The sequence below is a fragment of the Paroedura picta genome, chromosome 2, assembly GCF_049243985.1.
Source record: "Paroedura picta isolate Pp20150507F chromosome 2, Ppicta_v3.0, whole genome shotgun sequence".
Lineage (NCBI taxonomy): Eukaryota > Metazoa > Chordata > Lepidosauria > Squamata > Gekkonidae > Paroedura > Paroedura picta.
This window is the reverse complement of record NC_135370.1, coordinates 133,319,591-133,344,363: the sequence shown is the minus strand read 5'-3', so window position 1 is coordinate 133,344,363 and position 24,773 is coordinate 133,319,591. Positions and strand designations below refer to the sequence as shown.

Genomic DNA, 24,773 nt, shown 5'->3' with positions numbered 1-24,773 from the left:
GCTGTCAGATTGAATTGCTCTTCATACTTCGTAATTCACCTTGAGTCTCAGTGAGGAGGGCAAGCTATAAATGAAGATGATGATGATACAATTTAGTGACTGTTTGCCATTAGTATACCACTGTTATCCTAACATTGTTTGCAAATGAATGCAATATGACCAAGGCACTAGACTTGGCAACCCTGATTGGACTGCTGCTTCCTGAAAACATGTAGACTGGTTTTAAAACATGTGAATGTTCCATTCACACTGTATGTTTGTTGCTTATAACAATGAGGCACCTGCTATGTGAAGCACAAAACTAATTGTATGAAATCAATACAATATAGAAGTCCATTTATTTTCAGTGCCTGTTATTTATTTATAATGAATCCTCATTGACTATCCCTATAAGTGAGTTGTGCTAAATATATTATCAAGAGAGCCTCTGAGCAGGTGGTGATTTGGCTAAATCCATAGTTTCTCCTTTTCTGCTTGCAATATTGGTACCCTTATGTCAATACTTAGTAAACTTCTATCAGACATTTTACTGCAATCTTGAAAGCTATTAATACAAGAACCACGACATAATCTTTCACAAATAGGGCAGTCCCTATATATTTAGGGGAAATCTACATCTTGCACAACTCATTGGAAGAAGTTTTGGAAAGTAGCTGGGTAGTATTGGTCATTTATCCATTCCTGACTCATAGCTAGTGTTCAGGAAAATCATGACTGTAGGCTGGTCTTTCTTTCAAAGAGGTCTGGTAGACTGGTAGTGACCAAAGGAAAGGAGAAATAGGGAGCATTTTTGCTGTATGTCTTTTGATCCAGGGATGCTAGCTTTTAAAAGTCCCATGCTGTATATCCTCCCCTTCTGAGGTTCTAAGTATGCAGAGAGATAGTGGCGGGATTTCTATTGAACTGTAGAATAGATGAAATGGCCATAGATTGGCTGTAGAAGGAAGGCAGGAAGAAGGCTGGATGGAGCAGACATCAAAGGTAAGGAAGAAATTAGCGTTGCTGCTCATCTAAGGACCATCCAGGAAGTGTAGGGTCGCTTAGTGTTGAAGCAACTGGTGTGCATTAAATGTCTTCTGTGTTCCATGAAAAGGACTTGGAGGAGACGTTTGCCCTGTCATGACCCACAGGATGCTCACTCAGAAGTTTGCCTTCTGACACAATAGAGCAAAGTTCCAAAGCATCAAGGCACTTGATCAGAGATGGTTTATTAGAAGGAACATACAGGAACGGGCATCAATGGAAGTTCATCACAGCAAGGAAATTAATGGAGACAATTTAAATAAAGGACCTACAGGAGTATATATAGATGTGGGTCCTGCTTCTAGGACAGTGGTTCTCAACCTCCCTTATGCCGCGACCCCAACCATAAAATTATGCAAGTGTTCTTTCACAGAAATTAAACCAAAACTGACCAATGGTGTGAAGATCCATTGTTCATGATTGTATATAAATGATTTTTCCCAGGGTTTCTCAGTTCAGTTCTGCCTCTTGTCCCTCCGAGCTCTTGTCCCTCCGAGCTCTTGTCCCTCCGAGCTGGAGAGCCTGGCGGGAGACTGCGCTGTGCTGGAGGCACTGCTGGAGCAGCTGGTGGCCAAGTGTGGGTGCCTGAAGGAGGAGCAGCAACAGTGGCAGGCTCCCCCGCTCCCTGCCAAGCTGCTCGCCCTGCCACGACCCCTGTGAAAGGGTCATTTGACCCCCAAAGGGAGCTCGACCCCCAGGTTGAGAACCACTGCTCTAGGATCTAGTCAGGAAAAGGGTTCTCAAGAAAAAGTGTTTAAACTCAGAAGTGTGAATATTGGTGCCAGCCAGGCTGGGTTATCTCCCCAGATGGCTTTCTACTCCTAGCTGCTACAAGGGTTGTTTAACATTTCAAAGGGGAACACAAAGATACCACTCGCCATAGGCAATGCAAAGCATAAACAGGAAAGAACCTGGAAGGTAGGGGTGGAGTGGAGGAACTCACCTCCCGCCCTGGACATCTACCGGAGATTGACATGGGACATAACATGTCCTAGGATGTTGGAGAATTACTTCCATCAGACCTGGAACTTTCGTAAATAGGTCAGTTGTCTGACTTTGTAGGTAGCTTCATGTATTCAAAATTCAAATTAAAAAAAAACACCCTTAATGGTATTCAGGTTTATGCCTTAGGAAGGGGACAAACAGATATTAATGAGCTTCAGAGGAGAAAAGCTCATATAATCACACAGTGGCCAACCAGCTTCTTCAAGGAAGCCCACAAACAGGAAAACTTCAATAGCGTCATTCTGCCTCTGTTCCCCAGCAACTGATTTAAAGTAGGGTTGGGCGCTTCGGCATCTGAAGCAGCTGTTCCCACCTGAAACAGCCAGTGCCATGGGGGGAGGGGAGGTGCGGGCACTTGCATGCCAGTTGGTGCATATGCGCAGGCGCAGAGCTCTGCGTCTGTGCACATGCGCCAACTGGCATGCAGCACCAGCACCTTCCCTCCCACACCACGGTGCTGGCAACTTCAGGCAGGAACGTCCACTTAAAACGCTGAAGTGCCCAACCCTAATTTAAAGAGGGATGCTACATCTGATACTAGAGGGAGTGGATTTCCATCATGATGAGTAGCCATTAATCACCCCGTCCTCTGAGAATTTGTCCACTCTCCTTTTAGTCTTCCAAGTTGGCAGCCATGACCTTCTCCTGTGGCAGTGAGTTCATAAATCAAATATATGCTGTGTGAATAAATATTTCTTCTAGTCTGTTCTGAAACTCGCATAATTCAGCTTCAGTGAATGACCCTGGGTTTCTCATATTATGGTAGGGAAAGAAACAGATAAAGGAAGACTATGGATATACCTCTCTAGAGACAGATCAGTTGCCCAAGTTCCTCCCATTACAATAGGACGTGTATCCAGGTGTATACAGACCTGACTGATGAATGTCATCTTCACTGTGAGCTACTTGCAGTGAGCTTGGATCAATCCATAAATTACTACAGCATCATGAAAACCACTTTCATGTGGCTTCTTCCCACACCACTTCAGTAGGAGCCATGTGAGCAAGGCCAGTCATACAACGTTTCCCAAGAAATCTGCTTGGCATGAGGAACCATATATCTATCCTTCTCCGAGGTGCTCCTTTATCCATACAATACATATGTCGTTACTGAACATGTTACTGAGGGGTAACTTTCAAATCACAGCAATAGCTTGGTCATTGGGTCCTATGCACAGCCAAATAGAAATCATGGCATTGCCTAGGAGAGAATTTCCTCAGAGAAATGAGAAAAAGTGGTTTGTGTATGTAGTCCATTTCTTTGGGTGTGTCTTCAGTGTTCTGGCAACAGCATGCCATGTTCACTACCGGCCAAGGAAAGAAAACAATTTTGCTTATAGGATCATTTTCAGCACTGAGACTTGATGGAGTAATTGACAGCCAGACCAGCCTAATTCAAGTCACTGATAAATTTCTGGTACTTTTCCACTGGACTCTGAGCTGCATCTGGGTAGTGAGTGTGCCGGGTTTCCCCTTTTCTTGCACTCAGCTGCAGGGATAAAACCTCTTGTACATTTTATGACATCCAAGTACTCAACAGGAGAGTTTGCATGATGACACAGCAAATGCTTAAGTATCAGTTTACACCATTGGCATAACTGAGTTATAGTGCTGTTCTGGATTGTTCCATTTTGGCTACAAATTTTAAAGTATTATTTCATAAAAATAAATTTCTGCATAAAGCTTAGTCTTTTTCATAGGATTTTTCTGTGCACACATAGGGTATGCGTGTATAAACAGTGGGGTGTTCAAAATGTACATCCCTTGCATCTTGAAGCAGTACAATCAAAACAGGTGCTGTCTACTTGATTTTGCTTCTTGTATGAACCAGTTTGTAGTTTTAAGTATCCAGTTAGAAATCTAGGCAAGACTAACATATTCAGAATGAAGATTTCAGTTGTAAAGAAAATGTAAGTTATATAATGTTCAGTGTAACCGCCCAGAGCTGCAAAGAAATGGGTGTTATAGAAATCTAAATAAATAAATACAATAAAGCCCTTACTGAAAAGTTTGAAGCTGACAAGGAATTATGCCATTCCAGTCAAAGCTTTTCCAATGTAAGATCAATGAGGGGGAACTCCAGCATTTGATGACTCTTAAGTGTTTTGTCAGTTCCTCATATCTTTGTTTCACATGATGTCATTGGGTGCTAGATTATTCCCATGGCTTCTGAACCTACCGAATTGCTGCAGTTCTGTTTGCTATCATTCTGGAAGGAAGTTGGTAGCGAAAGGGCAGTGAAATATCACCCCACAGAGCCAAAATAGAGGTAATGGCATTTCCCAGAAGAGAATTACCTCAGAGATATAATAAAAAGTGTGTGTAAAAAGAACCCCTCCCAAAGTACCATGTGTCATGTTTTTAGTTACTTCTTGGGAAAAGATGAGGGAGCATAGGGTTACTAGGTCCCCTCAGGCCACTGGCAGGGGATAGGAGTGTAAAATTGCCAAATCCAAGTTAGGAAGCTGTTGGAGATTTGGGATTGGATAAGGACCTCAGATGGGTACAATGCCATGGAGTCTACCCTCCAAAGCATCAATTTTCTCCATGGGACCTGATCTCTGTAGTCTGGAGATGAGCTGAAATTCTTGGGGATCCCCAGGTCCCACCTGGAGGTGGGCATCCCTAGGGTGGGCACTATACTTTGCCCAGTACCTTATAGCAGCCTCACCCATCAACAATAAATTTCTTTATGTTATTTGTGTCCTGCCAGAATGGCCTTATGTGACATCTCCTGCAGTTCTGTCTGTCTTCATCAGCATTCTTTTTGTGGCTGAATGAGCTTTCCTTTGTAAAGCCACAGCGTCCTGGATATGCTGCAAGCATATTTCTTTGACTGACCTGTTGCTTCCATTGGACCTCAAAGGAGGCAGATATTCTGCTTTCCATATCCATTTTGGAAACATAACTCTTTTCCTGCAACTTAAGCATGCTTGAGGTAGAATTGCAATGGCAGATCCTAGCCCAATTTGTAGGTGTTTATTTGACTATACAGAAAGCAGCAACAGTTAAATGTTGGTCAATAAGATCGCCTGCTACTGCCATGATCCTCCTCCTCAGAGGTGGGTATCATGCATGTTATACAGTAAGGGCATGTGCCTTATAATTCAGAACTGGAAAACTCTTCTGTGACGTGCTTTGCCACTTTAAGTGGCATTTGCTGAGATATACACCAGGGATATACATTTCTAAATTAAACATGGATCTGTCTCTCTTCCCTCCCCCTGTCCTTGGTACATGTGGGCAGGTGCATCAGTTGTTTCAGCTTAATTCTGCTATCTCCTTTTCAGAACCCGGGTGGCCTGTCCCCTTCGTTCATCCTTTTGTTGCCGCTTTCCTTGCAGGCGACCGGCCCCCAGTAGCCCGTGCTCGGGCAGATGTGAAAGTGCAGCCTGGTGAGCAAGTGATATTAAGGGGCGCGGAAAGTTCTGATGACCATGGAATTGTGCACTATGAATGGACGCTGCTTCGTGGTGATTCCTCCGTAAATATAGAGGTGAGTATAAATAATGTAAAACTGTGCCCTCTTGGACAGTGGCTTGCAAGGTCCAGATAGGAATGCTCTCAGTCTCCAATGTCATGAAGTGAAACATCTTGACACCCAATCTCCAATGTAGATTCAGGTGATATCTGACAAAGTGTACCATGCACACAAAAGCTTATACCGTAAATAAAGCTTCATTGGTCTTAAAGGTGGACTCAAGACTTGTTACTCTCCAGTATAATTCTGAATAAATTGCTGATTCATGTACTCCTGTCTTCAAGTAAATTAATGGAAATGATATACAAACAAATCAGTTTGGTAAGAAGAGCCCTGGGCTTTTAAAATTCATCCTTTTATGGCCCCTGCACTGCTAAACAGGTTTGTGCTCAATAATGAGTGGCTGCATTAGCATTTTTGATGTGTTTGTTCTATTAATATGCAATAGAATAATTAATGAGCTGTGATTTAGGGGGAAACCACATAAAATAAGCAAAATATAGCAATGCTTCAATGACACTACCCATTATTTTTAAAAAAATTACTGCCCCAATTCCAACAAAATAAATTGTTTCTGGGTGTTCGCCCTCCTAACCACTACACCAAACTGGCTCTCTTACCCTTAGGGGGGAAAGAAACAATTGAGGGATATGTTCAAAGATGGGGCAGTGTTGCTGAAGTGAAATCTCCAAGTAATCTTTGCATGAACGTGAACAGCCACAGAATTAAAGACCGGAGCTATTCAGGCCAGGGAACAGTCTGAAGGCCTGTGCTGTTGAATTATAGGAGCTCCCCAGATCTCCACCTGATCCTTGACTAGATGGAAGACTGCTTGGAAGCTCCACTTTAGCTGTTTTAGCCAGAGCAGGATATGGCTGTGTATTTATATCATGTACAGATCGTATTTAAATCTGATTATGTGCGGCCTGGTCAGATCTAAAGAGGAACCTGTCTTCTATTTGCATATTCTTTGAGTGTCTGCATGTATGCTTTAGTGAAATCCTGTGCCTGAAGTGGAGTCTGCTAATCCAGTTTAGGCAGATTCCAGGAGTGGTTGCAGCCCAACACAAAGAGAGGCAGAGCTCTTGCAGTTCTTGAGTCAAACCTGCTGCCTCTGTTCTGGCACCAGGGCGTCAAAGGACTGGCTTCTCCCAGCCAGGACGAGAGCTGGGAAGAGTATCTGTCCTTTTGCTTAACAGTAAAGCTGTTCTTTGTCAACCCCTGTCTGTGGAAAAAGCTTCAGCTGATATTCTCACACTGCCAGTGCACAAGGATGTTTAGGAGATTTGAAGCCCGAACATGGCAGTCTTATTTTGTGGGGGATCTTTGTTTTTATTTAATACATTTTTATCCCACCCTTCTTCCTGGGAACTCAGGGTAGTGTCTATTATCTTTTCTCTCATCAGTTTTAATCACACAACAACCCAGTGAGGTAGATTAAGTTGAGTCAGTGACTGGCTCAAAGATACCCAACAGAGCTTCATAGGAAAGTGGTCTCTGAGATCCAGTCCAGACTTAACCACTATGCCACACTGAGTTCTAACAAATAATTATACTTACATGTTGATGGATATGTGATAAGCCAGGGAAAGAGAAGATAAACACACTCCTAAATCTAAATTATAACTGTTGTCCTTAGAGTCCTGAATTTTAACTGTATAATTGCGGATTACATCCTGGCTCAGACCCACTTGACTGTTTCTGCAAGCAGAAGGGTTTCTGCCTGTGGAGCAAAACTTTCTTGTCTCTCTCACACACATACACACACTTCTGCATGGGGACAGGAGGCATGTGTGAAGTACATTTCTATATGCAGTCTCAAATGCACAATGGCGGGGGGGGGGGGGGCAAGTCCTGAACCTGTAACCAGGAACCTTAACAGACTCCATGGCTTCCTTCAGATGTGGATAGGTAGATGTGTGTAAGTACATACAAATTCCCTATCGTGTTTGGTTTCAGAATGATCCATGAGGGTGAAATATAATGCAAGCTGAATCAAGTGACAGTCCCCTCTTCTCTCAGGGGACTACGTTAGAAGGTCTTTGACCACCCAGAGAGACCAAAGTGACGTATGAATGCTGGTTTATGGTTAAGGATGGTTGTATGAAAGTTATCCAAAAAGAAGAAAAGGAGGGGAAATACCTAACTCCTAATTTTTTTGAATCAAAAACCAAAAAGGGTTAAAAATACAAATATACGGCTGAATAGTACAGTGATAACACATAGAAAATTTAAAATGCTCAAATACATGTATGTATTACAATGTAATTAATGCAATTTCAGACCTAGTGATAGCTTTACATATAGATTAAAATAATTAAATAATACCTAATAAGGACCATATTGTCAAGATCAAGTTTTTACATCTTTTTGGTTATTGGTTGTATAAAGGCTTCATAGATTACAGAAATCTATACTTGGCTCTCTTGGCAACTTTGTCTGGGTTGTTGAATAATTTATTACCAAAAGCAAAAGAAGAAATGGCAGCAGACTAAGCTCCATCTGTACACAGCCCGTGGTGCCACGGGCGCCACGGACTGTATAAAAGAGTAAGGGGTAGTGGGGAGGAGTTAGGGCGGGACCGGTCTGGGATAAAAACTCGGAGGGGCCAATCAGGAGCCGCGAAGCGGCTCCTGATTGGCCCCTCCAAGTGTCCATCCCGCCCGAAGCAGGCAATGGGGAGCCGCGCGAAGCGCGGCTTCCCATTGCCTGCTTCACCCGCACAGCCACAGGTGAGCGGCTGGCCGCGCTGCCTTCTCCCGGCCGCCGGAGCGGCCTCGCGGCGTCGTAGACGCCGTGAGGCCACTCCGGCGGCCGGGAGAAGGCTTGGGAGAGCCTCGGGCTGGGGGTGGGCCTGGCCGCTTTCTCTCGGCCGGCGGAGTGGGTTCGCGGCGTCGTAGACGCCGCGAGGCTGCTCCGCCGGCCGAGAGAAAATTTGGGAAAGCCTCGGCCTGGGGGTGGGCTCCGCCGCCGGCCGTCCCCTTCCCAGCCCGCCCCCAAGCCCCAGCGCCCGATTTGCCGCTCCAGCGCCCGACCAGCCGAAACGCCGCCGTCAAGCGCCTCCGCCCCCAGCTCAGAGCCTGCCCCGGCCCCCTCGCTAACACGCCATCAGACATGGACGCCCTCCGCTGCGGCCTCCATCTTCCCGCCGCCGACGCCCGCCCACAAAGATGGCCGGCCGACGCCAGCCCCGCCCCCACCGCGCCCTCCGCAGCCGCGAGGTAAGACCCGCTCAAGCCCGGCCCCGCTGAAGCCTACCGGCATCGGGAGCCCAACATTCTTCTGCAGCCCCATCCACGCCCTCGCCTGCCTCTCACAGCTGCTCCAAGCCGTCCCCACCCACTCTGCAGACTTTCCCTCTCGCCGTGGGGGGGGGGGGGGGACTTCTAGCGCCCATTTTATTAATGGCATAAAATGGGCTTAAAATCTAGTAGCTAAATAATAAAATAGCCAAACAGGAAAATCACCTTGTGGGTGAGCTTTCTATATAGATCTGTGAGAAATTTTGGGCAAATGATGACTTTTGAGATATTCTGAAAACCATGTATTGGCTCAGAGAATATGAAAGCAGGGAGAAATGTCCATACTTTCAAAATTTGCATTCTTCATAGAATTATTTGGCTTAGAATGCACTAATGGTTAAAATGCAGTATGTCTTTATGTATCTGCAAGTCTGTGACGCAGATGAGCCTGGAATAAATGAAAAGATTTTAAAAAGAGGTCAAAGGCTGGTGTCACGTCACACCCTTCTGTCAACAAAAGGACAAGAACAGCCTTGTACAAAGCCAAGTGCATATTATGGGGTGATATTTATGTACACATTTGCATATCTGTGTATACTGTCTTGCAAAGCTATAGTGCCACCTATCTGTCTTCATTCCTACTAGCTCAGACCTTAGGCCTTCTGTGCAGTCTTGGGCCCTTAGTCTGGCCCTCCTAATTGAAAAATAACTAACTTCTATATTCTTTGTGGCCAGAAAGTCCAAAATTTAATTCCTGGAATTTCAAATTAAAAGATACCAGGCAGCAGATGCTGGGGAAGACCTTTCTCCGCCTGGAGAACAGCGGTCAAAGTTAACTATATTGAGCTAAATGAACTAATGGCCTGATAAGGTGGATTCATATATGAAACTGTATCTATAGTCAACTCCTGTTATTCTTCCCTACTTTTTCTGTTGCCTCCCCCCAATTTCAGATTATATGGATTATAAACTCAACACAGGGGCTTTAGTTACTCTGTATAGTTACTTAGCATATGTGTATATTGTTGTTTTTATGGCCTTTATTGTATGGTTTTATTGGGAGAGGCTAGTAATAAATTTTATTAATAATAACTAGCTTCAAAGCCCATTAAAAAAAAGGGCTTTGAAAGGGGAGAAGGGGAAGGGAGGGAGGAGGGATTCCCCCCCCCAAATTTACCTGATCCAGGCATCCTGGGCCTCTCCAGGTGGGTCCGGGAAGGGCGTCCTGGGTCTGCAGAGGCCTGTCGGCATGGTGGCCCCCCCGCCAGGTGCACCAGAGGAGAGGTGCCATGGCGAGAGGGCTGGGGGGCCCCAGGGGCAGCAGAGAGGCCTCTCCCCGCTGGACACACCGGCAGAGAGCTGGCCCAGGGCCCGCAGAGGCCCGTCACGGCGGCGCCAGCTCTCCACAGACCCAGGGGCAGCGCCGTGTGTGGGCAGCTGGCGGGGGAGGGCCTCACCAAGCAGGAGCGGCTGCAGCAGGCCCTGTTAGAGGGGCTGTCCCAATCTGGACTGGATTGGGCTGCTCAGCCGGCTCCTGGAGGCGGGCGCTCCAGGGGCGGGACCAATCTGGATGCGTCTGTATTGGCCTGGTGGGCCGGACAGCACCCGGACAGGGTGGCTGTCGCGGCCTGGACAGGGCCGCCCACATGGCTCTTTAAAAAATATAAGAGCCACTTGTTATGATAACAACAATAACAACGTGTATATTGAAAGTGAGGCTATATAACTAACTTTACAAATCCTGTAGAATGCTCAGTGTACACTGTCTCACCTAAACCCTTAAGCTCTGAATGGGCATGATACATTTCCTTCTCATCCTTTGGGGAAAAAGCAACATTTTTCTCAGCTCTTTTGTGACTAAAACAAAAACTTGTTGCCAAATAAGATTTCCTGTACTACTGGCTCTACAAAAAAGCACAGTAAAATGCCAGTCCAATCTCTCGCTCAGACTAAGAAGAAGTGTTGATTTTTATACCCTGCTTCTTTCTATCGGAAGGAGTCTCAAAGCGGCTTACAATCACCTTCATTTCCTTTCCACAACAGACAGCCTGTGAGGGAGGTGTCTATCAGCACTGTCGGGACTATCAGCACTATCAGCATCCGAAGCGCCCAACCCTAATCAGGACTATGATGAGCCCAAGGTCACCCAGATGGCTGCATGTGGGGGAGCGGGGAATCACACTCGGCTTGCCAGATTAGAAGTTGCTGCTCTTGGCCACTACACCAGTGGTTCTCAACCTTGCGGCTACGACCCTATTTGGGGTCGCTTGGCCCCTTCCGCGGGGTCGCCCTGTTGCTGGCCGCTGTGGAGGCGAGTGGTGGCAGCAGCAGGTGGTGGGTGGAGGCAGAGGTGGGGGAGCCATGGTACTGGCTGCTTCCATGCCGCCTTGATTGTTGTTCGCATGTGCACGCTGCCGAAGTTGGGGTCGCAGCACCAAAAAGGTTGAGAACCGCTGCACTACACCAAGCTGGCTCTTGTAATCCCATGAGACCAGAATGATGTTGCCAGCTGTACCAGGTAAAAACTCTGCTCCTGGGGTTAGTTTGGCAATCTTATTAAGCAGTGACTACATGTTCACTTGTTTCCTGTCTCAAATGGTTGTCCATCGTCTACTTGCCCCAGAAGTGGCTATAGATGGTTTTTCTGAGATGTGGTGCCACCCTGATATTTGAATCTATAAGCTGTGCTAATAAAAGATCACAGACTTTGTGTCTTTTTTTCCATAACCAGTGTCAACATGTTAATAGAGATTTTGTGGGATTGCTTCATGTTACATTTTAGGATATAAATGAAAACTAATGTTGCATTTTCTAAAACCTGAGTACTGTGCAGGCAATGGATTTCTAGCTGTACGGCATGCAAGAGTGTTTTTTAGCTGAGTTGGGGGAAAGAACAATGCAAAACACACCTGCCCAAAAACCTCTCCCCCTGGGAATGAGCAGAACAGTCAAAAATATTGCTTACCTTAAACTTCATTTTCTTCTTTCGAAATTCTTCCCAAACCCTCCAGATTCACTAGAGCAGTGACGTTCTGAAGTCGCTCTATGACCCATCATATCTTGGTCCTTGAGCTAATGTGTGTCAGTGCAGCTGAAAGTCCCATTGTAGTTTGTTGTTGTTGTACCTTCTCAAGGTCCTTTTCCTTTGCATTCTTAGAAAGAAAGCGATCATGCAGTGCTCAGCAACTTGAAGGAAGGGGTCTACACCTTCCAGCTGACAGTGACTGATACCGCTGAGCAGCAGAACTCCACAGATGTCACTGTCACAGTGCTGAATCCAGAACAGACCACAGGTGAGCTGAGCTTAGAGACATTGTTGAACCTGCAGAGAAGGCTATACCTAGAGCTGGTCATTCTGGCTTTTATTAGTCTGCTGGAGACACAAGGGAACAAACTAAATATTGGTTACAGAACAGGTAAATGAGGGAGTGGTCTGAAGACCCATTAGGCCTTGAAGACCTTATCTGAGCACCTTGAAGCACTATGAAGTGGTAATATTGTTAAATCCTGATTTGGATAGGACAGACTAGCCTGATCTCAGAAGTTAAGCAGGATTGGCCCTGGCAAATATTTGGATGGGAACCCTTTACAGAATACCAGGGCAGCGACACAGCATAGCAAAACACCTCTGAATGTCTCTTGCCTTGAAAGCGCTGTGAGGTTGCCAGAAGACACCTATGATTTGATGGCAGAAAAAGAAACTAGTAATCTATGTTAACATGCATAGTGGTTCCTAGTGAATTGAGCTGGGAAGGGGCACGTTAGTATCTTTCTTCTTCCAAGGAACTCGGGATGCCATATATGGACCTGCTTTAGGTGGTAGTTGTCATTTCTCCCTTGCTCAATAGACACTTTTGAGGATTGTTAGCAGGTCCAACTCTCAATCCTGCACTCTCTGTGGTCATTTATTGAGCGTGCTAAGATAATTGCCCTTTTGTTTGTTCTAGAGCACTGCTTGGTTCCTTACAAGGTGGGGCGGTGTAAAGGAGCCTTCCCTCGCTGGTACTACAATCCAACAACGATGCAGTGTGAGCGCTTCACCTTTGGGGGCTGCAAACCCAACAAGAACAATTACTTATGGGAAGAAGAATGTAAACTAGCCTGCAAGAATGTTAAAGGTACGCTCCTTGAGAGAATTCTTGTGACCAGATTTCAGGGATTCAGGGGAGGAGGCGAAGACATTTATGGAAAGCAACCAGTAATTATTTGGGTGGAAGGAACCAGCCTTTGAAGTGTTGATGTGCCTAATATGTTGAGTTGCTGTTTTTGAAGTCCATTTATTTACCTAAGGAGAAAAACAATGGACTGTTGTATTTGGAATATTGTGCAAACTTTATCTTTGCTGAATGAGCCTAGAATATGAACACATCCCTGAAAGAGAAAAAGAAACTTACTATTCATGGTAAACAACATGACCTATTTTTACCTTTCTAATCTTAGCTCGCTTTTTTGTGCAAGATGAGAACTGAATATGTTTCTAATTTAATCCAAACCGACTTCAGTTTTGTGTCTGAGCTGCTGAATTTTTTTGATGTAACTGAGCAGTGAGCTTTTGCAGTATATTACATTTCCTTTCTCCCCCAACCATTATTCCCTGGCATTAATACAGTAGAAGGTCTGCTTAATAGCTTTAAATCCACATGATTCTCTGCACTTGCAGCATAAAACACATTTCATTTGGAGAGGAAAGCTAGGTCATGAAACAGGAAGAACAATAAGCAATTATTATACTAATAATGATGATGATGTCATGTCCCTCCCATCTTCTTTTTCTTCAGGTGCTGTTGAAAAACGGCAAAATCGAGGTAGGCAGTTCTGAAAATGTCCATGTTTACATCCTGCTTCTTTCTTGCTGATTTGACCATTCAACATCAATACCAAACTTCCCTGGTTAGTCTCTTAGAACAGGGGTCCTCAACCCCCAGTCCGTGGCCTGGGAGTGGGCCGCAGAGGCCATGGTACCGGGCCGCCAGCGGCCGCGCCTGCCTCCCCCCCCCCACAGCGAGAGGGAGGGAAAAGGCAGGCACGGCCGCTGGCATGCCAGCGACGCAAACATGCACGTGCGGAGCTGCCCGCATGTGTGTTTGCGCGCCCCTGCTGGCGAAAACGCACATGCGCGGCAGCTCCACGTGTGCGCATTAGCGCCACCTAGTGGCGAAAATGCGCAGCGACTGCGCGTTTACATGCCGGCTCTCTCCCACCCTCGGAGGCGGTCCCTGACTCCAAGAAGGTTGGGGACCGCTGTCTTAGAATGCAGCAACAGATTATACCCAATGAATAAGGTTTCTGTTGGAGAATTCTGCATTTCCTCCCCATTGACAATGTACACAGCCGAGGAGGAGCCATTGGCTGACTTTCTCAAGCTGTAGTCCCACACACTAGAGCCAAGGAACTTGGGGCAGAGGCTGCTTCCAAGAGGACAGGCTTAAGAGTGCCCTTCCCTTTTAATTTCTTTTCTCCATGGCTAGCTCTCCTTCAGGGGAAATAAGAAAAATAGCTACTCTTTGACTCCTGTGTCTTCTCATCTAGCTTTGTTTCTTGTATGGCACGTGTGGAGTGTAGCCAGGTGAGAGGTGTTTGGAGGTGGCTTGCCATTGCCTGCCTCTGTGTCATGACCCCTCATGCTCCTTGGAGGTCCCCCCTCCAAATACTAGCCTGGGTTGAACCTGCTTAGCTGCCGGGATCTGATGAAATCGGGCTTGCCTGGGCTATCCAGGTCAGGGTCCAGTTTCTCCCTCTGCTTACTGGTGAGGGAGCCTCCGGTATTCTCACCAACAGGCCTCTTAATGTAATGGGGCTGCTGTTGTGTGGCAAGTAGCCTGGATAGTCAGGATTTCACCCTGTGATAGCAGCATCACCAAAGAGGGTGCTTTTCCTGCCTTGGCTGCTTATTTATTAGAGCTGTGATTGGGCCATTCTGCAGGGCATTTGTCTGGTCCTGCTCTGCCCAAGGGAGATAGATCAGATGTAAATCACACCCTGGAGCACCTGGATGGCAGGGAGGGTCAGCTGTCTGCTAAGCTCACAAAGGACTAAAATCTGTGTTTCTCACACAGTGTGCAATGAAGAGTGCCTGCCCTACTATTTCAAATGCAAAGATGGATGTTGTATTGATAGTTTCCAGGAATGTGATGACACCCCTGATTGCTTAGATGGGTCAGATGAGCAGTCTTGTGATTCATGTAAGTAAATGAACCTCTTTCTTGGATCCTTGAGTGGAACTCTGATCGAAAATCGGAGCCCACCAAACCAACTATTTCCCCCCCTTAAGGGGGCTTAGATTAGTGCAGGCTTTCTCAACTAGGGGGTTCTTGATGGCCCTGGGAGGGTGGGAGCTCATTTTTCTTATATTTAAAATAATTGTTGAACATTTATTGGGTGGTATGACCATATATGGTCATGTCGACCTTCCCCTGTTTCCAGAATGGCCAATGGTGGGCCTGACAGAGGTCAGAAGGAGAGGGGCCCCAGGTGGGCATGTACACAGCTATGCTTCCCAACCATATTATGCATGACTTTGGGTTATTTTTTGAAGCCTGAAGAATGTTTCAGGAGTTTCTCAATGGTCAAAAAGTTGAGAAAGGCTGGCTTAGTGGTTAGAACAGCCCACAGATCATCCGTTCAGTCTTTGGCATCTCCACCTAAAAGGATGTGTGGTAGGATGTGCTGGGAGAGACTCTTGCCTGAGATTTTAGAAAGCCACGGCTCCTCAGAATGCACTACCGCCAGGGGCTAGAGCAGTGGCTCTCAACTAGGGGTTGCAACCCCATTTGGGGTCGCAGGCCCCTTTGTTGGGGTCTCCTGATTGGTTGCCACCGCTGCAGCGGTGGGGAGCGGCGGTGACCAGTGGTGTTGGCGGCAGGAACAGCAGTGTGTGGCGGCAGGCAGCCAGCAGAAGCAAAGCAATTATAATGGCTGCCTCCACGCTGCCTGACTGTTGTGCGCATGTGCATCCACGCTTGCACATGCACACTGGCCGTGTGCATGCGCACACCACAGCCGCCAACCCCACCGCCACAGTCATAGCATGGGAATGATTGAGAACCGCTGGGGTAGAGGAACCATTTTGAACCAGATGGGAGCTTCATATTTGGGTTCTTTGGCTTCCTTGCATCCCTTCCTGGCTTTCTCTTCTCTGCACAGAGCCTGCTCTGAATATCCTCTACAGAGAATAGTAACTAGTGTCCCTTCTGGTTTCACATTTATACATATATCAGCACTCTGCTTGTAGTTTTTGCAGGAGGTGCAAAAACTGTATCAAGGTGCGGTGCCTCCTTGATGCATTTAATTAGCTACTTTCCTTGGATCTTGGTATTCAAGGTCCTCTGTTAGATGTCTTTTAGAGCTGAAAATAAAAGCTTCATTCCAGTATAGCAAATGGGTGTCTCCCTTCATAATAATTACTTTAATTAAACTATCTCTAGAGAGGACATGATGTATCATCTCATCTTCCATTGCAAGTAGCAGATCATCCCCTACAATACTTAGCCATTATATTAATATATGTATATTGCATATAGCCTTCAAAGTCTGCTCTGAAATTTAAAACAAATTGCTAGGGTTGGTTCACACACACAGGCTAGATGCTTCTTGTTCTGTGATCCTGGTTCAGGCTTGCATGGGGAAATATCCACAGCAGCTGCAATTGCTGCTGGTTGTATCAGTGTGAAGTTTTTCTACTCTTATTCTGTACTCAGAAGTGGGAGAGAAAACAAAATGGGTGGCTTGCATGCGCAAAGTTGCTTGTCAGTTGACAGTATTATTTCATAGAATCATGGTTAGAAGGGATCTTCAGGGTCATTTGGTCCAACGTCCTGCAAAATGGAGGAAATTTGCAACTAACTCCACACACCCTTTGCTAATCTCCTTTTGTCAGTTTGCATTTTTAGGCTGTTGCATCTGTGCTCTTTCATAGAATCATAGAGTTGGGTCATCTAGTCCAACCCTCTGCACTATGCAGGACACCCACAACCCTATTGCTCATCCACTGTAACCTGCCACCCCCTTGAATCTTCACAGAATCAGCCTTTCTGTCAGATAGCTATCCAGCCTCTGTTTAAAAATTTCCAAAGATGGAGAGCCCACCACCTCCCAAGGAAGCCTGTTCCACTGAGAAACCGCTATGTCAGGAACTTCTTCTGGATGTTGAGATGGAATTTCTTTTGAATTAATTTCATCCCATTGAGTTTGGTCCTCCAGGGCAAGAGAGAACAACTCTGCTCCATCCTCTTTATGGCATCCTTTTAAATACTTGAAGAGGGTTATCAGATCCCCTCTCAATCGTCTCTTCTCCAGGATAAACTGACCAAGGTCCCCCAACCTTTCTTCATATGTCTTGGTCTCCAAACCCCTCACCATCTTTGTTCCCCTCCTCTGGACATACTCCAGTTTGTCTACATCCCTCTTCAAATATAGTGCCCAAAACTGAACACAGTATTCCAAGTAAGGCCAAACCAGAGCAAAGTGGTACCATCACCTCCCATGATCTGGACACAATACTCCATTTGATACAGCATTTATTACTAGGCATACTCAGAATGCAGAAATCAGCAGTGGGTCAGGCGATGATTGCAGCAGACACTTCTGGGAATGGGCAGTGAAGGAAAGCCCCCCCCCCCCCAACTCTGTCCTCACTGTAGTTTGAGAGCTTCAAAAACAGCACCTTTAAAAACAAATTGCCACTGATCTGCTAGGGTGAAAATACGTATCTTTGTTTTTTGTGTGTTGGAAAAGGGTGTGGACAGAATATGAGGAATAGAAACTCACTTTAAAAGAAAGTAGTTGTGGACTCAGGTTGGACTTGTGTTATTTAGTGGTAAGAGAGAATGCTCCTTATGTCCTCAGATGCACCTTTTCTTTCTGCCCTGGAGTTTAGAAATGAAATTCTAGACTAAGTCCTGGTAATGTCTCCGAACAAATTAAGTAATTATTGAGGGCTAGCCACACTGATACGTTGTAGCAAATCCCAAAAGCTATCTCGGGCTTCCTCAGATTCTAAGAGATTTAGCATAGTAGAAACTTTCATGGCTGTTTATTTAGGCTATTTATAGTCTGCCATTTTTGCTGAGACTCAAGGCAAATCACACAGTGTAAGTCAAGTGCAATCAACAGGATGGAATATCCAGTGGACAACACAGTAGGATTTTGGACTATGAAAATCTGAAAACAATCAAATCTAAAACTGAGCTGAAACAAAGCACAATTATTTAAATATACATTACATGATGTAGTAACTATCTAGCCTACAGCACCCTTCAATATAGTAGTGTAGACCTGTCCTCTTATGGACGCAGCTTTCTGATCTGTTGCATTGTAGTACACCCCTGTTTACCTGTGCAGAAAAACCCTTCTTGAATAATTCTGCTTCGCATAGCTAGAGCCTGTTTTATCAGATCTATGCTGGGGATTTTCAGTCAGCAGTCATGGAAAAAGCATGGAGCGTAAAAGATATCAGTTGTGACATTTCCGTGCAAAACTCAGAAGTACAGGATAAACATGGTGACCGTTCACAGTAGCTGCTCCCAGTTTAAGCTCTGGTTTGGTTCGCATTGTAAACTATTAAATTTAAGACAGCAGTTATATATCCTACAATAAATGTTCATGTTTGAGGTACTACAAAACTCCTTAGGGGACAGAGAATAATTGTAACACCTATTGAAATTCTTCATGGTTCTGTGATTTCTGGCTGATACTTATTTAATATGAAAATTAAGTTTTAAAAAATAGTGTCCCAGGAAATAGTACATTGATTTCCGTACAGCATACATTGTCTGTTTAGACGGCAACAACAGAGAGGGGGGCCTGAAATTGTGCACTGTTTAGGGTGACAAAATGTTTTAAGCCAGCTCTGTCTTTTCTTCTCACTGGAACTTAAATCCCAAAATAAATTCTGGTAAGGATGATGTTTTTTTTTCCAGGTAGGCTGTTATCCACATTAGGAGTCTTGCATTATGGAGTGAAAAGATCTGTCATTTTGAGCAGTTTTCTTTTGGTGTCTTTTGCAGATATTCAAGCATTCAATAAGTTACAGAAGTTCAGTGTTACAGACAGCCAAGGTAGGTATATCATGAGTGTTGATGGAATGAGCTCTGGATTTGACCAGTCCTAATAGCTACATCTGCCTTCCCCAAATGCAGTTGCGACTGAAGAGAACCAAGCTGGAACTGAGTTACAGTGTTATCATTCACACAGCTTTTGGCAGAAATTCTTTGATAAGCACTGCTTATTCTCCTTTGACAGGTCATTGTCTAGATTTGCCAGACACTGGGTTGTGCCAAGAGAGCTTATCCCGCTGGTACTACAACGCATTCACTGAGAAATGTGATCGCTTCACCTATGGAGGGTGTGAAGGCAATAAGAATAATTTTGAAAAGGAAGAAGACTGTCTAAAATCCTGTGAAGGGATCACAAGTAAGTAAGCACCTTAAGAAGGGGAGAGGAAATATACCGTCTCCCCAGAGTCAATCCCTCCGCTATAATTTTTTAGCACTTCTTGGCTAGAGATCAGCAGAATAAAGGTTCATTATCCTTAAGTTTTAAGGTATTCCATAGCATACATTTCCAAATTGCTTACATGCATGGTGAATGGTGAATAATCATGGTCAGAAGTACACCCTTTTCAGACAGAATAAATTTCTGACTACTAGATACTGGGAGCTAACCCAGTGACGATGCGTATCTTGCCTTGCTTGTGAATGAGCCTGAATTTCTGGATGAATGCTGTTAAGAGAACAAATGCTGAACTTTATAAAATTGAATTTTGAAAACATTTGAAAAGAACAATACAAAAATTAATCTTGGATGTCTGGAAACAGAAATTGCATTCAAGAATTCAGTTTGTCTTATGATAATGGCCAAGGAAAATAGGTGATACTCAATCCTGTATCTTTTTGTTTCTTTTCTCCCCCTTTCTGGTAATCTGTTAATGGAGGGCATGAATAATAGGCTGACAGCATAACCTGATGATCTTTAGGTACATTCTTGTGGATAACAATATAATGTGATATGTGCGGTGTTTTGACAAATGTTGTATTTAATGCTTTTTTAACTGCACAGTAGTATATCTTTGAAAGCCTTTTGCCATTATGAAACATGGTTGTAACACATTGTATTTCTCTTTTCTCTCTGCAGAGGCAGATGTGATTGGTCAAAGATGGAGTGGACACGAGACTCAGCATGAACATTTAAGTATGTAACTAAACCCCTACGAGGGCAGGGTAGGGGGGCATTTCTACTTAAATGAACTAAGGCTTGCTTTAAGACAGCAGAAACTGCTTTCCCACTACATTTTCCAATATTCCAATAGAATGTGAAGAAATGAGCAGTGACTCATGAAAGCTCATACCTTGCCACAAATTTAGTTAGTCTTTATGGTGCTACTGGATTCTTGTTTTTCTCTACTATATCAAAAACTATTACGAGACTACTTTATAGGGATTTTCCCACACTCATTTCCATTGTTATTCCTGTGACAGAGCGGTATGCAATTGTGTGTAAGGAAGGACAGAATAAAATGTCTCAGCTTTGTGGCCTGGCCGATGGGGGCCCCCGGGGAGCTTGATAATTCAAGCCACTGTCTCAAACAAAATGATTGTCTCAAGCTGATAATTGTAATCAGACGTTCTCTGATTTATTTTTTTATTATAAATTGAAACCCCAGACAGGTAGTAATAAATATATAACAACAGTAGTGGCAAGTCTCCAGAATTTTCTAGAAAAGCTTTCCAAATTTCTAAAAATATGTCCATGGACAGTTGTTGTCTGTGTATGATATGTTGAAATTGCAACAAGGTTGTAAAGTCCTCGATTCCTTGGATTGATGGAGGAGGGCATTTATGTCACTAGTGCTGTAATATGACTCTTTAGCAACAGTAAGTGTGTGGATGGTCCATTTTTGTTGACCATCAGTCTCCAAGAGACAGGCGAATAGCTTAGAAGTAAATAAGCACCCTAAAAAATGACTGATTATTCTAATACAAAATTGATTGATATGTATAATAACCTCCTCCCCAAAGACCTATTTAAGAGATGCATCTTGTAGGTTACAGTGCCAACAATTAAACAAGATGGACGGCCCTGTTATTCTGTCTGCAGCAATAGAAAAGAGCAAGAGTCCAGTAACACCTTAAAGACTACCAACATCTATGGCCGGGTATGAGCTTTCATGAGTCACTGCTCACTTCGTCTGCTCATATCTGGCCACAGATTTAGTTAGTCTCTAAGGCGCTACTGGACTCTTGCTCTTTTGTACAACACATTTCTTTACTAAAATGGCACAGTAGTGTCCAGTGCATCCTAAATATAATTTTGTTTGCTGACTGAGTCACAGCTTGAGGTCCACAGAAACAATCATAAGGTTTAGGGATATATCTCATTGCTTTGCCTTCTTGATATCTATTAGCAGCAGTGGAGTAAATGACACCCCCACTTGTTTCCAGGCTCCTTTCAGGCGGGCATTGCTGTGCTCCTTGGTGTCTGCATCATGGTTGTGTTGGCAATCCTGGGCTACTTCTTGCTGAAGACCAGAAAGACCTATCGCCGGCGACGCCAGCCAGCTACAGCTGCCAACTCCACTCTCTCTTCAGTCCTCTCCACCACTGAGGACACAGAACACCTCGTTTACAACAGTACTACAAAGCCTATTTGATCTTCCCCCAAGAGCTGCCCTCCACGTCCGAGGTGTGGGACAGGTTTAATTTACTGTTGATGATGCTTTTTGAAGCAAAGGCCTACATCTGAAGGATTTCCCACCCTCCTTTCTCTTAGACCATTGATCAACTCTAGCCATTTTACTACCCTTAATAGTTCTGAATAAATCTGGCCCCTGAGGAGAGGAGGGATGACGAGGAGACTAGTTCTGCCCCAGCTTTTTCTCCTGGTGATATGTCAGTGCCTCTCTTTGTTGCTGTTTCACTTGATTCTTTGAAGGAGAAGGAAGTCCATTTGAAGTGAATGGACTTATCATACCACTTTGAGCCAGTTGGATTTGGTATGGAATTCACACACTCACAAAGTTGCTGTACTCTACATTACCCCCCCCCCCCCGGACTAGGCCTTTCTTCTTGTTTCGCATGAATAGCATTAATACCTTAAAAGCTACCTGATTTCTCTGGGGTCCTGTGGCATAAAAATGCAGTCTTTCAACAGAATCAAGGTGGCGATAGAAGTTTCACAGAGCAGAACTGGCTTATTCTTCCAATAGCTGCTGATTTCAAATCTACTGAGGCCTACGGTGCGTTGATCACACCCATGGCTGGCTGAAGCTGGTCTGAGCAGTGTCTGCTGCCTCCTTGACTTGTGCCCCCTCGACACTGGGCAATGGAGTGCTCACCAGCATCCTCGGCCTAAGTAGAAGGCAAAGCCCCCTTGCTGCTGTGAGTCCTGGTGGAGCTCACCTTGGCCTAGATGGCACAGGGGTGAGGCTGGTCTGGAAGACTGGGCTCCTTGCCTCCTCCCACACCACTGCCTTCCACCAGTTGCGATGCTACAAGGGGCTGCTTGGATGGCTAGTGTGCTGTTGTGGTCTGGGTTGGGTGTCCCAGTGAATCGACACCATGAAGGATTACTCACTATTTTTTAAATTAATTTTAATGAACCTAGTGTGTGTACTTAAAATGACTGAGAAATTGGCCTGCATTTTCTCCTTCTGCTTCTACCTCCAAGGTTGCCATTTCTACTTTTAATGTTAAATAACTAGTTTATCACTGTTTTGCTTGTATGTATTTATTTTTAGATCTAAAATGTGACTGGAAACATATGCTTGTCTTTAAGAAGACTAAGTGATTCTTTTCTCTCTCTTCAGATGTAGGAAATTCAGGTAGGCTTTACTAAGCTATTGCCAATTAGAGTTGTCAAGTCTGTGGGAGCAGCCAGCAGGGGATAGGAAGAATTTACTGGGATGTGGGAGAAAGTACCAGGAAGTAAACAATGTCCCTGTGTTACCTGGAAGTGAGGTAACATATTGAGGGTGACACTCTGGTTTCTGAGCAAAACCTCTATGGCAGAATTAGTTTCTTACCATACTTTCGCCCCAAAACCAGAGTGTCACCCCCTGATGTCACAGACATCCCTATGTCACTCCTGGGTGACTTCCTGGTTCTTTCCTTCCCCTGCCTGGTATGTTCCCCTGGTTTTTGAGAGCCTTAAAATGGGGTGAGACACTCCAGGCAGGGAGATCCCCTGGCCCCAACTGGGGATTGGCAATCAATGCTGCTTTCTTATAGTCCCCTTCACAGATGTTTTTGAAGACAGAAGTGTGATGAAGCTGGAAGTTTGTATTTTTAAAGGGCAATAAAAAGAGAGAGTGGTATGGAGGGGAAGTAGCAGCTTCCCTTCCCCAACTGGCACAAATAACTGGGGAAAGGGTACATTCAGACTGCTGGTGGGCATGACTTAGGTAGGTATGTTGGGCCATAATGGACTATGACTGGCATTAAGTGGGTTGCCCATTGTTGTCTGCACCTAATTGGGAAGGGAACAGATTGCCACTGATCAGCTAAGGAGGAGGGAGGCATTCTGACCTCTCCAGACTTGGGGTCACAGTGGAACCTTCCAGGGTAGGGGGACCAGAACACTGCCTCTGTCCCCTAGATTGGAGGTGGCATTCTGGAACCTTCCCAGAGGAGATGGGTGGAAAGCTTCCTGCCGCATCCCAGAGCCTTATAGGGATATAGGAAGCAGGTGTTGCGGGGGAAGGGTGTGCCAGTGCCCTTCTCCCCACAGCCTTGTGAGAGGGGGGAGCGACAGGCTGCACAGTAGGGCTTCATTGGGCCACAAGTTGAGCACACCATTTTTTGGCTCTCCCATTTCCTTTATTCCTTCCAGCTTCAGCTGTCAAAACATAAAACTTATAAAAAGCCATACTTGATGGCTTATGTTTTAATCAAGTTGCTGGTCAGAATAGTCCTTTTGCTTAGTGACATTTTCCCCATTTAGCTTCTGCTTTGTTCTGTGAGTGCTGGTCTATGACCACCAACAGGAAGCTGTTTCAGACCAACAGTAGTTGGCCCAGATTTCCTACTGATGGCTTCTGCAGGATGCTTGTAATTGGCATGGTAGCATTTGGCTAGGTGCTACTGCTACAGATACCTGCCTTAGGAGGCTTTTTTAGTTTAGTTGGTGATTGACCAATTCCCATTGACCAATTTCCACCTTCTGAAGTGAGTGCTGCTGAATCCAATAATATAGCCAAGTATTGCTTTGTGAACCAAAGGCAGCACTAGTGCTCTTTCACCTGTTAGGGGCTGGTATCCTGAAATTGTGATAGTTTTCATTCCACATACTGAATATGAATGCAATGGAATGCCCCCCTACCCAATGAAGCTGAGCAATAGTGGAAGACATTTTTGTCTTCCTTTTTGTATGTTAAGTGTATGTATATAAAGTCTTGTGTATGTGTGTGTATTTTGGTGTTTTATTTTTTAAGTTCTTGGATGTAAGCCTCTCTTGGCTGGAAAAAACCAGCAAAACTGTCAGGGACTATGCTGGGAGTATGAAACTATACTTCAAGTGTTTTCCCTACTGGGGGCAGCCTTCTGAGGTGTGGGACTGCCTAAGCACATTCCCCAGCGAATTGCAGGATGGGGTTGAGAAGATGTCCTGGCCCACATTTGTGCCTATGAAAATAAGAACGGGACAAGAGAATGATAGTTAGCAGGTTTTGCACCATCCTCTCTTCCTGAAAACCTTCATTGCCTTCTGAGCCCTTATTCTTGTGGATCTCTTTCCTATTGCAAATGTAGATTTTAATAAAATATTTTGTTTGTAACATATTTGCTCAGATATTTATTCACTAAGAATCCTAGAATTTCTCTTGCCATGGTGATGTCAAAGAGGCCTACATTACGGAGGCCAGGCCTCTCATCATGGCAAATTTGGTTTGCTGCACTGTGATGGCAGATGGAATCTTGAAGTAGGCCACAATTAAGTTCACAGTGATCATTTCTGATTTCTTAGTACACAATGCTAGGGAAGGGCATAGCTTGAAACTAGGTTTCCGTTTAGGCACAGAATTTTACAGTGAG

General features: G+C 44.9%; 1 protein-coding gene across 1 annotated transcript in view; it reads left to right on the top strand.

Moving 5' to 3' along the window:
* Window positions 1-24,519, top strand: part of SPINT1 (serine peptidase inhibitor, Kunitz type 1) — a 36,430-nt gene extending 11,911 nt beyond the window's left edge. The window contains exons 2-10 of the mRNA XM_077322857.1: window positions 5,373-5,524; window positions 11,909-12,044; window positions 12,699-12,869; window positions 13,530-13,556; window positions 14,808-14,933; window positions 18,756-18,806; window positions 18,991-19,161; window positions 19,882-19,938; window positions 21,189-24,519. Coding sequence (XP_077178972.1) covers window positions 5,373-5,524; window positions 11,909-12,044; window positions 12,699-12,869; window positions 13,530-13,556; window positions 14,808-14,933; window positions 18,756-18,806; window positions 18,991-19,161; window positions 19,882-19,938; window positions 21,189-21,397 — 1,100 coding nt within the window. The 3' untranslated portion in view covers window positions 21,398-24,519. The remainder of the gene's footprint in view (window positions 1-5,372; window positions 5,525-11,908; window positions 12,045-12,698; window positions 12,870-13,529; window positions 13,557-14,807; window positions 14,934-18,755; window positions 18,807-18,990; window positions 19,162-19,881; window positions 19,939-21,188) is intronic.
* The last annotated feature ends 254 nt before the right edge of the window (window positions 24,520-24,773 follow it).